The sequence below is a fragment of the Lupinus angustifolius genome, chromosome LG04, assembly GCF_001865875.1.
Source record: "Lupinus angustifolius cultivar Tanjil chromosome LG04, LupAngTanjil_v1.0, whole genome shotgun sequence".
Taxonomy (NCBI): Eukaryota; Viridiplantae; Streptophyta; class Magnoliopsida; order Fabales; family Fabaceae; genus Lupinus; species Lupinus angustifolius.
This window is the reverse complement of record NC_032012.1, coordinates 15,481,111-15,494,805: the sequence shown is the minus strand read 5'-3', so window position 1 is coordinate 15,494,805 and position 13,695 is coordinate 15,481,111. Positions and strand designations below refer to the sequence as shown.

At 33.6% G+C, this 13,695-nt stretch overlaps 1 protein-coding gene across 9 annotated transcripts; it reads left to right on the top strand.

Annotated features, from left to right (window-relative positions):
• On the top strand, nt 1,147-4,548 carry LOC109345990 (uncharacterized protein OsI_027940-like). 9 transcript variants are annotated; one of them, XM_019585314.1, is made up of 9 exons: nt 1,147-1,269; nt 2,223-2,409; nt 2,724-2,880; nt 2,974-3,005; nt 3,088-3,189; nt 3,266-3,313; nt 3,385-3,397; nt 3,428-3,475; nt 4,235-4,548. In XM_019585314.1, exons 1-9 carry the CDS (start codon nt 1,265-1,267, stop codon nt 4,327-4,329), a joined length of 687 nt encoding a protein of 228 aa, XP_019440859.1. In that variant the 5' UTR covers nt 1,147-1,264; the 3' UTR covers nt 4,330-4,548. The 9 variants fall into 9 exon arrangements, with proteins under 9 accessions (XP_019440859.1, XP_019440860.1, XP_019440866.1 ...); XM_019585315.1 differs by having other exon boundaries at nt 3,385-3,400; nt 3,431-3,475; XM_019585321.1 differs by lacking the exon at nt 3,088-3,189.

Here is a 13,695-nt window from a genome sequence, read left to right as displayed (position 1 = left end):
TATTGCGAGTTAGGGCACGGGAAAGCACTACCCACATCCGTCCGCGCCCGTTGCAGATTGATATTTCTTTACGAAAAACAAACCTGAGATAATAAACCTATTTTTTTACTAAGATTTTAAATCACTATCCCAAACTATGATGCACGGATTCGTCAAATACCCTCACGTGTCAGTGTCCGACACGTATCCGACACGGATACGCTCAGTTTCGCGAAGGATACGTATCCATAGAGTATCCAAAAATTAAATAAATATAATAAAATAAATAAATATTAAGACACGTATCCGATTCGTTTTCAATAAAATATAAGATATATGGATTCGTTTTCAGTAAAGTATAGAATATATAAATTCGTTTCCAATAAAACATGATAAGATAAATTCGTTTTCATTAAAGTAGGATAATATATATTTGTTATGGAGGGCAATGATTTTAAGATAGATTCGTTTTCATTAAAATAAGATAAGATAGATTTGTTATGGAGGGCAATGATTTTAAATTTCCATTATATTTTTTACTTTGCATATTTTAATTTACACTTATAATTTTATCATATTTTATGTGTTTTTATTATTTTATATGCGTATCCCTGAAATCCCTGAATGTATCATATCCTGTATTTTGGAAAAAATGCGTATCGACGTATTGGATACGTATCGTATCCGACACACGTATTAGTATCCGTGCTTCATAGATCCCAAATTCAAGTTGATGTTTTACCTCTTCATCAGAAAAAGACAATCAAACAATTTATAATAATAGTCCTTGTGGATCGAATCATATATATAATATACATAAAAAAACTTTAGATATTTAATATATTTCTCCTTGAATGAAATCTCAATTCCAATAATAATTTCATTAGATATCTTAATTAGTATTTTCAAAAGGACCAAAACGATCGGTTAATTTACTTAGTCTCACTTGTCCCTATTTAACAACATTGAATTGAATCCCCCTTTTAAATAAAGTTTTTATCCTATATTTTCATGAAAATACAATATATGATACACAATATTAAAACTTTGGGCCGAGTCGCAGACAAGCAGGCCCAAAATAGAAAGCTGGGCCCAATGAGTTATTATACAATGTATGACAGTGACAACGTATTCTAGAAGATACTAGAAAATAATATCCAACTAACATTTATTTCCTTATTTATATATCATTATTATTGTCCTTCCATAATAAAGGGTCACTTTAGGGTTTTCAGTTTCTCTCTCTTAGGGTTTTACTTTCTCTCTCATCTTTCGTCAACAAAATATGAGGTACAGTCCCTTCTCCTTTCTATGATCCATTTCATTTCTGCACCTATTTGATTATCATATTGTTGTTAGTTACCATTTCTATGTTGTTAATTGTAAGATTTGTTGAAAATTATCAAAGATGTTAGTTAAACTTACTAGTGAAAGTGCTAATTGCAATATATTTGTAGTTTTTTTTCATTTTTTTCAGTTAGGTATTTATTGTAAAATTAAATTGAAAGCTATAGTACTGATTTACTAATCTGTATGTTGGATAATTCATAGACACTTTCGGACACTCTAGATATTTATTATATTCTAGATTCATGCTAATTTTGAAATATGATATTCTCTTTTAATTTAAGATTTGTTTATGTTAATGAGGGTTTTATACTAATTTTGTATATTGTATCAATGTATCTGTGTCCTATAATTTATTAAATTTAATATCGGTGTCGAAGTTTCAAATATGTGTGCCCTAAGCTTTAATTTGTGACTGATTTGTTCCTTGTTACACATTTTTTAACATTTCTATTTTTATTCTTTTGATTTGCCTATTCTCCCGTGGTATAATACCAAATAACTGTTGGTTTGATTTTATAATGACATAATGCATGTTTTAAGGTTCTTTTTGCCGTGTTTTTGATTAATTCAATAGAAGTATTTCAATTATTGTTTTGCATGACTTATTTATTTTTTTATAGTTGCTTTTTCTGTATATAGTTAATTTTTTAATTTTCATGAATCCATTATATACCTGCAATGTTATCCTGTATATTGTATATCAGTTTTTTGGCTTTCCGGCTTTCTGCAATGTCCACCATCCAATATTGATAACACTGGTGATGAAAACGGGCTGGGACAATTTATATTTTGTTATTTTAGTGATAAGAACTTTCATCTTCCTTGCCTTGCATGCATTCATGAGTCTCTGTTCTTAATTGATTGCCGTTTTAATATTTCACTTTGTGTTTCAGTCGTCATCCAGAGGTTAAGTGGGCTCAGAGGGTTGATAAGGTATATGTCACAGTTCAATTGGCAGATTCGAAAGATGCTAAAGTTGATCTTACTCCAGATGGTGTTTTTACCTTTTCTGCCAGTGCTGGTACTGGTGACAACCAGTATGAGCTTAAACTGGAGCTCTTCGACAAGGTTAATGTAGAGGTGAGGAAGACCTTCCCAATCATGGATTGCGTTGACATTTTTAATAATGTTCTTTTCTTTTCCTATGATTTAAATAATTACATGGCCTGAGATATGCCTGCTAATTTGGGCATTGTTTACCTTTTAGCTTTTAATACATTCTTATACTCGTTGTTCTTAATTTTCATGTTATTTGTTTGATTCCCCAAGGAATGTTTGATGATATGTTTTTTTGTTTTCATTTTTCAATAATCATTTGAGATATCTTTACTTGCAACGAATGGTTTCCTTTGATGCATTTTCAATGCAGTTGTTTCACCATTCTCTTGTTTCAGGAGAGCAAAATTAATGTAGGAGTGCGGAGCATATTCTGTGTAGTGCAGAAAGCAGAAAATGAATGGTGGAAAAGGTTACTACGTGCAGAAGGAAAAGCTCCACATTATGTGAAAGTGGATTGGGATAAATGGGTTGACGAGGATGAGGACGAGGGGGGTATGTGACTCTGCTGAACATTGTAATGTCATGGAAGGAAATATTATTTTATGTATATGAACTGATTGAATTGCCTCATTGTTTGTTAATCAGGTGAACCTGACTTGGGAGGCATGGATTTCTCGGTATACAGTGTTCATTTAATTTTTTGTTTTAACCTTTTCTCCTTTTGATATTGGTTGTATTTATTATTTTCTAATGCTGCAGAAATTTGGTGGGATGGGTGATGATGCAATGGGAGGTCTGGGAGGAATGGGAGGACTTGGAGGAATGGGGGGACTTGGAGGAATGGGGGGAATGGATTTCTCAGTATGTAATCTATTCATTTGATTCTCTGTTTGCCTCTTACATTGTTATTTCTCCTAATTTTATGTGAATTCTTCAGAAACTTGCTGGGATGGGTGGTGATGCAATGGGAGGGATGGATTTCTCTGTATGTGATCTGTTCGGTTGAGTTTCTTGAATCAGTCTTTTATTTTTTCTAATTATTTGTACTTGCTGCAGAAATTTGGTGGGATGGGTGATGATGCACTGGGTGATGATGCACTGGGTGATGATGCACTGGGTGATGATATTGATGGAAGTGATGATGAAGGTAACTACAATGCGTACTTTTCTTTTACATTTATTTTTCTGCAGGCTACTTGAATATAAAAAGTCATACATGATTCTAGGAATTAGGAATGGCAATTAAGCAAGCTACTATACGCTACCAATATATGTATGCAGGTTGATTTTTGGTAAACTCGCGCAATGCCTGTAGTGGTAGGATATTTTTAATGATTTATGGTCGGACCAAGTATATATATATTTCCCATCAGTTGGATGTGTTTTAGTGGACATGTTTTATTGGACATGTTCATGGTTGTGGTGAGTTAACAGGGCAGTATGTAAGAACTAGATTGGAGAATAGAGTTTTCCATTAGGCATCAATATACTAAAATTGAATTGTGTAAGTTTATTTTTGTGAGGGTAGGTTAGAGTTGGTGATTCCTCTAATGAGTAAGGATTAGAGGGGTAGCACTTTTGAAGTATATAACTGCCATTCAAAGATGATGATTTAACTCTATATAGCTAGTACCCTTCTGGCATGGATAGAGTGGTAGCTTTTTTACCGACATGAGTTTTCCTGTTGCTATTGCTACATGGTTTTCGTTTCGCTTATCTGTATGATTATAGTTTGTTCCAATGGACAAGATTGCCAATGAAATTTTGACATGCATAGTATGGTTCTACATTGATAACATTGTTCATAATATCCTAAAATGTGGTCTACTTTTCTCGATTATGATGTCAAACACTTCAGGTTCGTACTGGGCTAACGGAACTTATTTTATTTACCAAATTGTAACAGGGCATGAATTTTCAAAGCCTGGAGAACCAGATGCTGGCAAGAGTACTGGTGAGACATCTACAAGTAAACAAGAAGCTGCTCCAAGCACAACATAATAACCTTGCAGTTGAAGATGCTACTCTTTAAGATGCTTACAAAATATGTTGATTTTCGTTCTCTGTACCAATGACTGGTAGTTGTTTTCTGGAGATGTTTGTGTTGCTCTCCGTATTAGCTAAACATTAGCTCGGATTTATTTACTAGCTAAAGCTTGTTCTAACTGACTCTAGATATTGTATTATTTACATTTTCGTAACAGCAATGAATATGTTGAGGAGAAAGATAAAAGTACCTATAAAGAGAGTCAAGAAAATGGAGGTTAATTCAATTCTAACATGAAACCTAAGACCATGAAAAACATAGTTGAAATTATTAAGAAATATTTACAGTTTAATTTTTTTGGTAATGAACATGATTTATGATAGGACATAGTCTAATGTTTGATTATACTTAGTGGGATTAAGGTGCGGTTGATGTTGTATTTTTCACATTTTCTTATGTCTGATTATCATACATTTAAAAAATGATGAAACTTATTTACTGGTTATGGATGGGGGAATTTGGTTTTGGATTCCTTTGAGGAGTAAATATTCTATATCATACCAGTTAAATCCCCCTTTCTAAATTTTGAATGGTTATCTTCGGAGGAATTTTTGACAATATCTAATGAGATTAAGACTTAATTATTGTTGTATTATTTTAGAAGAATTGGGGGAAGTTAAGAGGCGGAAAAGGTTCAGTTGAATGGGGAGGGAATGGTGCTGAGATTGGCCACCATGGAAGCTGGAGTTGATGTGTTGATCATGGGCATTTTTTTGCTTTGTTAATAAACATTTGGAGCTCAAATTTTGGGGAAGGATTATGGGAACATCGACACTTGCGAATTGAAATCTGAATGTCTATACTCTTGAATCAATACATTAGAGGGGCTAATAGCTCTAAAGAGACTGGGCCACCATTATTTGGTATTATATTAACATAATACACAAAAAAATCAATGGGTCTATTCTTGGGAGTAACAATTATGCATTTCGAAAGAGATTAGTTCCTTATTTTACAAGTGAGAGGATACTTTTGATATACCAAAAAATATACTTGCCACAACCATTTTTGAAATATTTGTACTTCATAGATCACTCTCACTCAATAGCAGCTCAAGTATAAGGATAGTAAAGCCCTTGCTTTTAGGCCCTCCAAAGAATACTGCTAATCGTTAACATTCTTTTTCTCACAAAAAGGGAAATTGCTAATATTGCTCTTTTTAATTAGTTTGAAGGTTTAAAAAGCCCTCTTCTTAGAGTTCATTTTAGGCTTAGGTATCATTTAAATGTCACAACAATTCTTAGCCTACAAACTAATATAGTGATATTTACTTATCTTTTGGCAGATTGACTATTTTGTTGATTGTGAATTTGTGACTCCTCCAGAGCAAGATAGTTAAAATTGTGTTTCCACCTGTGAAATCATACAAGTCTACGTGTTGAGCAGTCATGGTCGTGCTTGATCCCAGAAATATGTTCTAGAGTAGGTAAACTCGCGGAATCATAGTGTTATGACATAAAATTGTTGGAATCAGCGTGTTACCATTTCTACTTTGTGGTTGTGCAACAGTTGGGCCTTGACCCGCTTTTGAACTCATTTTTGCAACCTGGGTCAATGAAACTAGGGGTGTTCACAGTCCACTTGGATCGGTTTTTAAGCAAAAAATCATCCGATCTAAACGCGTAATTAGTATGCGGCCCGGTCCGGTCCGATCCATTTATATTAAGATGTCTGATCCAATCTGGTCCAAATATTATATGCGGTTTCGGTCCGATTTGGATCGGTCTATTTTTTAGATATTAACATATAAATCCCTTCAATTTTAGCCTACAACACCAACAAGGCAGTAACTAGAACAATGAAGAAAACTCTGGTTCTTTTAATAGCAAGATTAGAAACATCAATATAGTCTAATGATCCAATCATTTTTAACAATTCCATGATCAATCATAAATAATAACAGCAACAATCCAGCAGAAATAATAACAGCAGAAGTCCAGCAGAAATAATAACAGCAGAAACAATAAGAACAACGGTAACAATAACAACAGCCTTAACAGTAACAACAACCTTAACAGTAATAGCAAGACAACAACAACGATATGAGCACCTGCAATATAATTTTAAACAATTAGATAGTGCTCATCAATCACCAATGATTAATAACAATAAAACTTTCAGAGCAATAAATTGATAATAATGTACCTAATCAGAGTCGGCATCAGAATCTTCTTCATTTGGTTGTGGGATTAGTTCAAGTTCTAAAAAAATATCAAATTAATCAATATGATTTTTAAAAATAGAAACATATACATGTGTTATAGAAAACAAATAAATAAAATACATTTCTCAAGCTTTTCTAAGTCTTCTAATAATTCTTCAACATCTGTTGCAATTGAGGAGAACCGAAACCAACTTTGTGCACATACTAAAACTTCAACTGTTTTGGGAGAAAGAGAGCTCCTATAACAATTAAGAACTACCTCCAGTGCTAAAAACAGACTCTGAAGCGACTGTCGACACAGGCATGACCAATACATCTCTAGCTATTTGTGCAAGAATCAGATATTTCGTGGAGTTCACCTTCCACCAATTCAATATATCAAAATTTGGACTTTTCTTCTCCAAACCCTCCATGAGATACAAATATACCTCGTTTTTATTCATTGTCTCATGAAGATTCATGTCTTTCTCAAATTCCATAGCGACTGAAACTTCATTGGGTGCATCAGAGTCTAACATTTCAATTTCTTGAGTAGCTTGTGCAGAATTTTCCTGGCCTTCACTAAGGAATAACCTATACTTATCAAACATCTTGTCTAATGTATCCTTTATCTTTTCACACAAAACTACGACATCATCCTTATCATGAATCCTCTCCAAACCCCACTTAACAAAGTGAAACTTGTTTCGAGGATCAAGTATGACAGCAATAAAGATCATAACATTCATCTTTTTTATGTCTCCCCAATATTTATTATATTTTGCTTTCATTTTTATAGCCATGGTACCAAGCAATGGGTCATGACTCCCAATCCATTTCTCTAGTGTCATCATTATAACACAATGCTCATTGAAATATAGAGAAGAAGTCATATAAGTTGATCCTGACATTTTCGTAGTGATATCATAAAATATTCCAATCATCATTCTTTGGGACATCACCTTGCATCGAAGCAAAATCATTATCTCTCTCACCTAGTCTCTTAAAAACCTTTTGAAACTTTAATGCACTTTCAAGCATAGTATAGGTGGAATTCCACCTAGTAGGAACATCCAATTGCACAGAACACACATCTTGCATCCTAGTTTCTTTGATGCAGATTTTAAACCTATCCAATCGACTGGAGATGCACGAACATATCTAACTACACTCCTAATTTTGCTTATTGAATCATGCAAGTCTTTCAACCCATCAGTGACAACGAGATTGATAATATGTGCACAACATCTAACATGCAAATGTTCTCCCTTTAATGGATGTGAATTCTGATCCTCCATTCTATCTTTCAAGTATGAGATTGCAACATCATTTGAGGAAGCATTATCTACTGTTATAGTGAAAATTCTGCCTATCAACCAACTTTCTAGACATTTTTCAATTTTTCTACCAAATGTCTCTCCCTTGTGATTCTTAATTGTACAAAAATTAAGAATCCTTTTATGCAATTTCCAATTCTCATCAATGAAATGTGCAGTAAGGCATAGATAATTCAATTTTTGCACTGAAGTCCAACAATCAGTTGTTAAACTCACACCTTGGCTTGATTGACGAAACATACTTTTCACCTTATGTTTCTAATTCATGTAAAGACTCCAACATTCCCTAGCAATTGTAACTTTTCTCCTTATGTTTCTCATTCATGTAAAGACTCTAACATTCCCTAGCAATTGTAACCCTACTCGAAATTGAGAGCTTGGGCTGCACAATACTCATAAAGTAACGAAATCCCTCCCCCTCAACAAACTTAAAAGGTAACTCATGTACAATGATCATCCTAGCTAGAGCTTTTCTACATGCATCCACATCAAAACCAACACCAACAAGAGTACTACCAATCCCATTACCGTCTTCTTTTTTTAATGGTTGAAGGGAAATGATTTTTTGACAAATATCAATATGGTCTTTGGGAATTTTCTTACACTGAGTTAACAAATGGTTATTAAGATTTTTTGTTCCATTTCTATGTGAATCACATGCATAGGTTTTCCCACACCAATTACATTTGGCTTTTGGTTTAAATGAATCATTACATTTTGTAAAATGATCCGAAGTCCAAGATCTTTGTCTAGAAGATTTTTTGTTACCTTCATTTTCAGCAATGGAATCATGACCGTCAAACTCAGATGCAGATTTCCTTTTATTGTCAAGCCTAGAAGCTTCCTCTTTGTTCAAGTCATCTTCCATCACATTATCAGGTTCATTAGTAGACTTGTTGGAGTCAACTTTTGTCACTACCTTTTCACAACTTCCATTATTTTCATCCTACAAGAGCACAAGACATAAACACATAAATATTACCATAAATGGTTACATTCTTTTATTGCAGACACATCATAAATGGTTAGAAAGTTTTATTGCAGACACACCATAAGCAAAATTAGGAATAATAAGCATTGTCTAATGTCTATACTCACCATAACACATTGCACCAAAATTATTGCAATATAGTGCAACTAGTATTCTGATTGTAGACTCACTAAACTGCACTTAAAACCTGTCACAAACAGAGGCTTAATCAGTTTCACACATTACACCAAATGTATCCATGTGACACAATAGTATTTAGAGTTCTATAAATAATAAACTAGCAGTTCATACGGTATTAAGACACCAATAACATAAACTTTTATAATATTAATGTAGAATCATAACTTTAAACGGCAAATGTAGAATTCTATTAAATTCGCATATACAAAGCAAGCAAATGATGAAACAAATGAAACCAAAAAGGATCAACCTAACAAAGAAGCATGTATAAAGTTCCTAACAAAGATAAACATTAGTAGTTTATACATCATACTGTTATGACATACTGTCCATCTTAGGGATTTCATATTCATATTGTTACGGCAGTTTAATGATTGTATAAAGTTCTTGCTTGGTTTCTGTTATTGTTTTGTTTTATTGTCTTGCTTGTTTTTCCTTTTTTCTTCACTCTTTGAATTACTAATAACACACTAACTAGTAACTAATGTACCATATAAAGAATCAATCATATTTCATACAAGATTATCTTCTTCATCATCACAAATAGAAAGAATAAAATGGGGAGAGTAAAATCCAACTTGAGAGAAATGCACTTACCTAAAACGAAGAAAGTGTTGGTTTGATGGAAGAGGATGGAGGAAGGTTTGAACAATCACGACAGATGTGTGGTGAAGGAGGGTGTTGACGACTGTTGAGGAGAGAAGGGCGTGGAGAAGGAGGGTGTGGAGGAGAAAAGGGCGTGGAATGAGGAATTAGGGATTTAGAATTTTAGGTATATGCGTTTTTGTTGTGCTTAGCTTACTGCTTAATGCTTATATGATATATTTTAGTTAACTTAATAATATCGGTCCGGTCTGGATCGGTCTGAATCCCAGACGTGAAACCGAAGACCGGACCGGACTGATCGGTCCTTAAAAAATAAATCCAATATGTTCCAAATACATTCAGTTTTTGCGGTTTCGGTCTACTTTGGATCGGTTTGCGGTTTTTGTTTTGGACCGATTTGGATTTGAACACCTCTAAATGAAACCCTAAAACCTAGTTCATTATTCAACCATTTTCTGCACCTATGTAAGTTTATACAATTTTTCCTCTCCATTCACGTATTTACTTTTCTCCCTTCCCCATTTTCTGTTCATCTTCTACCTTCACATTTACTATTCATCTTCTTTTCCATTCACGATCAGTGTTCATAGATAAAAGAAGTAGTGCAGAACCCATTCACAGTCACTGTTCCCCATTTTCTTCGTCGTTTCTGCTCCTCCTTTCTCCATTCACAGACACTGTTCAGAACTCATTCCCCTCACAACACTTTTCTCCTCAAAAAACACTTTTCGCTCACATAACTCATACCTTTCACAGACCCATTCAACCATTCCACTCACAAAACTCTTTTATCCTCACAAAACCCTTTTACCCTCATAGAATCCTACTACCCTTTTCTACCCACACTTATACACCTTATACCCAGTCACCCCTCAATTATTCATTACATTTGGTTTATCATTTAAAGTGCACGTGTTATACCGATTCCTACTCTATCACTCACCCCTCAAAATTATTCATTGAATTTGATTTATTATTTAAATAAAGTGCACAGTTTCTTATGGTTTTCTTCACATAAATTTTGATTATTAATTTAAAATATTCACTACTCCTTCATTACTATTTTAAGCAATCACTATTTGAATATGTCTGGAGAAGGTAACTCAAATTCAATTTCAACTGTTGGAGGCTCAAGTGCTGCTCCTATGTCCCAAAGCAGTGCTTCTAAAGTATTACCCAGGACATGGGAATAAAAGTGACATATCATAGAAGCATGGATTTGCAGTTGATGGAACTAGAAAAATATAATGCAAATACTATCAAAAGGTTGTAAGCGAATGAGCATATAGGTTGAAGCATCACATAGCTGGAACTAACAAGGATGTTGAACCTTGTATTACTGTGAGTGATGAATTAAAGAAGGAAGTGTTATTGATTATTGTTAGCTTACAACAAAACTTGATTAACAAGTCCAAATCATTTTTGAGTGAGGAGGAACAACTTAAAGTTGGTGAAAAGAGGAAATAAATTGAAAGCTTGTTCAAGAGGAAGGAGATTAACATTCAAGCCACCATCAACAATATGTTTAAGAAGGGAATCAAAGAGGAAGCAAATCAAGTCATTGCAAGGTGTTTTTACAACAATGTCATTCCGTTTAATGTGGCAAGAAGTGATGAATACTTTGAAATATTCGAGTTGGTTGTGAAACATGACCTATGGTTCAAGCCTCCCTCCTACCATGAAATTAAGGTAAAATATTTGAAGGAAAATGTTATGTTGAGTAATGTTAGGCTTGAAGAACACAAGATTGAGTCGAAGAAAGTTGGATGTACCAAAATGACTAATGGTTGGATCGATAAGAGGAGGAGGATAATCCTGAATTTCTTAGTGCACAGTCCAAGAACAATTTTCTTGAAATCTATTGATGCATCACACATAGCAAAAACTAATGATAGGATCTTTAAGATGGTAGATGAAGTTGTTGAGGAGATTGAGGAAGATAATGTTGTTCAAGTTGTGACAGACAATGCATCTAATTATAAAGCTGCAGGAGTGATGTTGATGGAGAAAAGGGAAAAACTATTGGGCACCTTGTCATGCTCATTGTATTGATTTAATGTTGGAGGAGTGATAATAAAATTGTTATTCACGCAGACACAATTTATAAAGGTAAAAAAATTACAACGTTTATTATGCAAGGAATTCTCTAATTTCTCTTTTGCAACAACACACAAAGGGGAGAGATTTAGTGAGACCAGGCTTCACTCGCTTTGCCACTTCATACTTAACTTTGGGTTGCCTTAATGATAATAGAACATGTTTAATAAGAATGTTCATATCAGCAGAATGGAAGGCAACTAAATTTGCCAAGACACATGATGTGAGATTGATTGAGGATTGGATAAGGAATTTTGGAAGAGTATTGTTTTTGTTTTGAAAGGTGCATTTCTATTAATGAAAGTTATTCTTTTGGTTGATTCAGATGACTAGGAGAAGTCATCGATGAGATTAATATATGAAGCAATGGATCAAGCTAAGGAAAAGATACAAAGTGCTTACAATAGTGTTGAGGATAGGTAACATTCATGTATTATTTGCAACTAATATTCTTGTATTAATACCTTTTTGTTCTTTATTTGCAACTAACGTCATTCTTTATGATATTATTTATAGTTATATGCTTCTATAGAAAATCATTGATGATATATAGGATAGACAATTCATACACCATTACATGTTGCAAAATATTTTCTTAACCCTCAATTACATTATGCTTCGGGGTTTACTGTTGATCTTGAAGTTAGAAATAGATTATTTGATGCCATAACAAGGATGATGTCTGATATTCAAGATCATTCTAAGATTGTTGTTCAGATAGATCATTTTACAAATAAACGAGGCTTTTTTTATAAGTCATTGGCTTTGGCAACGATGAAGCAAAAGACTCCAACAGATTAGTGAGAGTTTTTCGGGGATGAAACACTAGAGCTTAAATTTTTTACTCTTCGTATAGACGTGTAGCTCCTCTAGATGTGAGCGTAATTGGAGTGCATTTGAAATGGTAAGAATTTAATTAAATTGTATTTTTATTGATTATTTTTTATGTCCATACAAATGTAAATGTAATTATATTTACAATGACTATTTGTTTAGGTCCTTATCAAGAGAAGAAATAAATTAAAGCAATAAACAATGAACGATGTTTTTTTATTATGGCCAACTCAAAATTGTCAAAAAAAGAAGCAAGTTAGGAAGGGTGTTGAACTAACTATTGATGACATCTCATTCGATGATGAGTGGATCATGAAGCACAATAATGATGATGAAGATCATTTGGATGACCCGAAAGGTGATGAAAATAATTTGATGAGAGAAATCCTTGGAGAAGAAATTGGGGAAGATCTAGGCAATGTTAAAGAAAATGAGGATGAAGTCCCTTTGGAAGATGATTATAGAGAGTTTGATGTGAATGATTTGTTAAATTAGATTTAGTTACATTTAGACTTATATTTTAACACTAGATTCGGATTTGGAAGAATACTTTTAACAATTTATGCTTTGAAGTTGGATAAATTATGTTTTTATGAAATGTATACTTTGAGATTGGATTGGATTTACGAGTTGTGTTATAATCTTACATTTACGATTTTCGACTACTCTCCCAATCCTAAATAAAATCTCGATTTTGACTATCTTGCACTAGAGAAATTGAAAAACTACGGGTGATACGTGGCACTAATGCTAGTACTTTAGGATACTTTCCTAAATTACAAGTGAATGGCAACCCTTGGAGTTGGCGAAACAATTCTTGAGGGTGCTCATATAAGTGTCAATAGTAGTATTTTTTTTTCATTCTTGTTTTTTGTTGTTGAAATTTAGAGGATGCTTTATTGTTTTTGTTGTGCAATGACTCATATCTCTAGATAACAGCAATACAAGTTATGAGCTTGGGTTGATGTAAAGGGGTTGGGGTAGAGGGCTATATATATTGATGTTATGTAGACCTAATGTAACAAGGNCTTCATTATGGCAAAAGGGGTGCCTCACCAAATCCTTGGTTCATTATGGGAGCACAAGAGCCTCAGCCAATCCCTGGTTCATTATGGCATAATGGGTTCCTGAC

Excerpts from the sequence above, each read along its gene's own strand:
- LOC109345990 (XM_019585313.1), top strand. Across the intron at positions 3,006-3,087 it reads TGGGAGGCATGGATTTCTCG|AAATTTGGTGGGATGGGTGA; the intron begins GTATACAGTGTT and ends CTAATGCTGCAG. Across the intron at positions 3,476-4,234 it reads TGATGGAAGTGATGATGAAG|GGCATGAATTTTCAAAGCCT; the intron begins GTAACTACAATG and ends AAATTGTAACAG.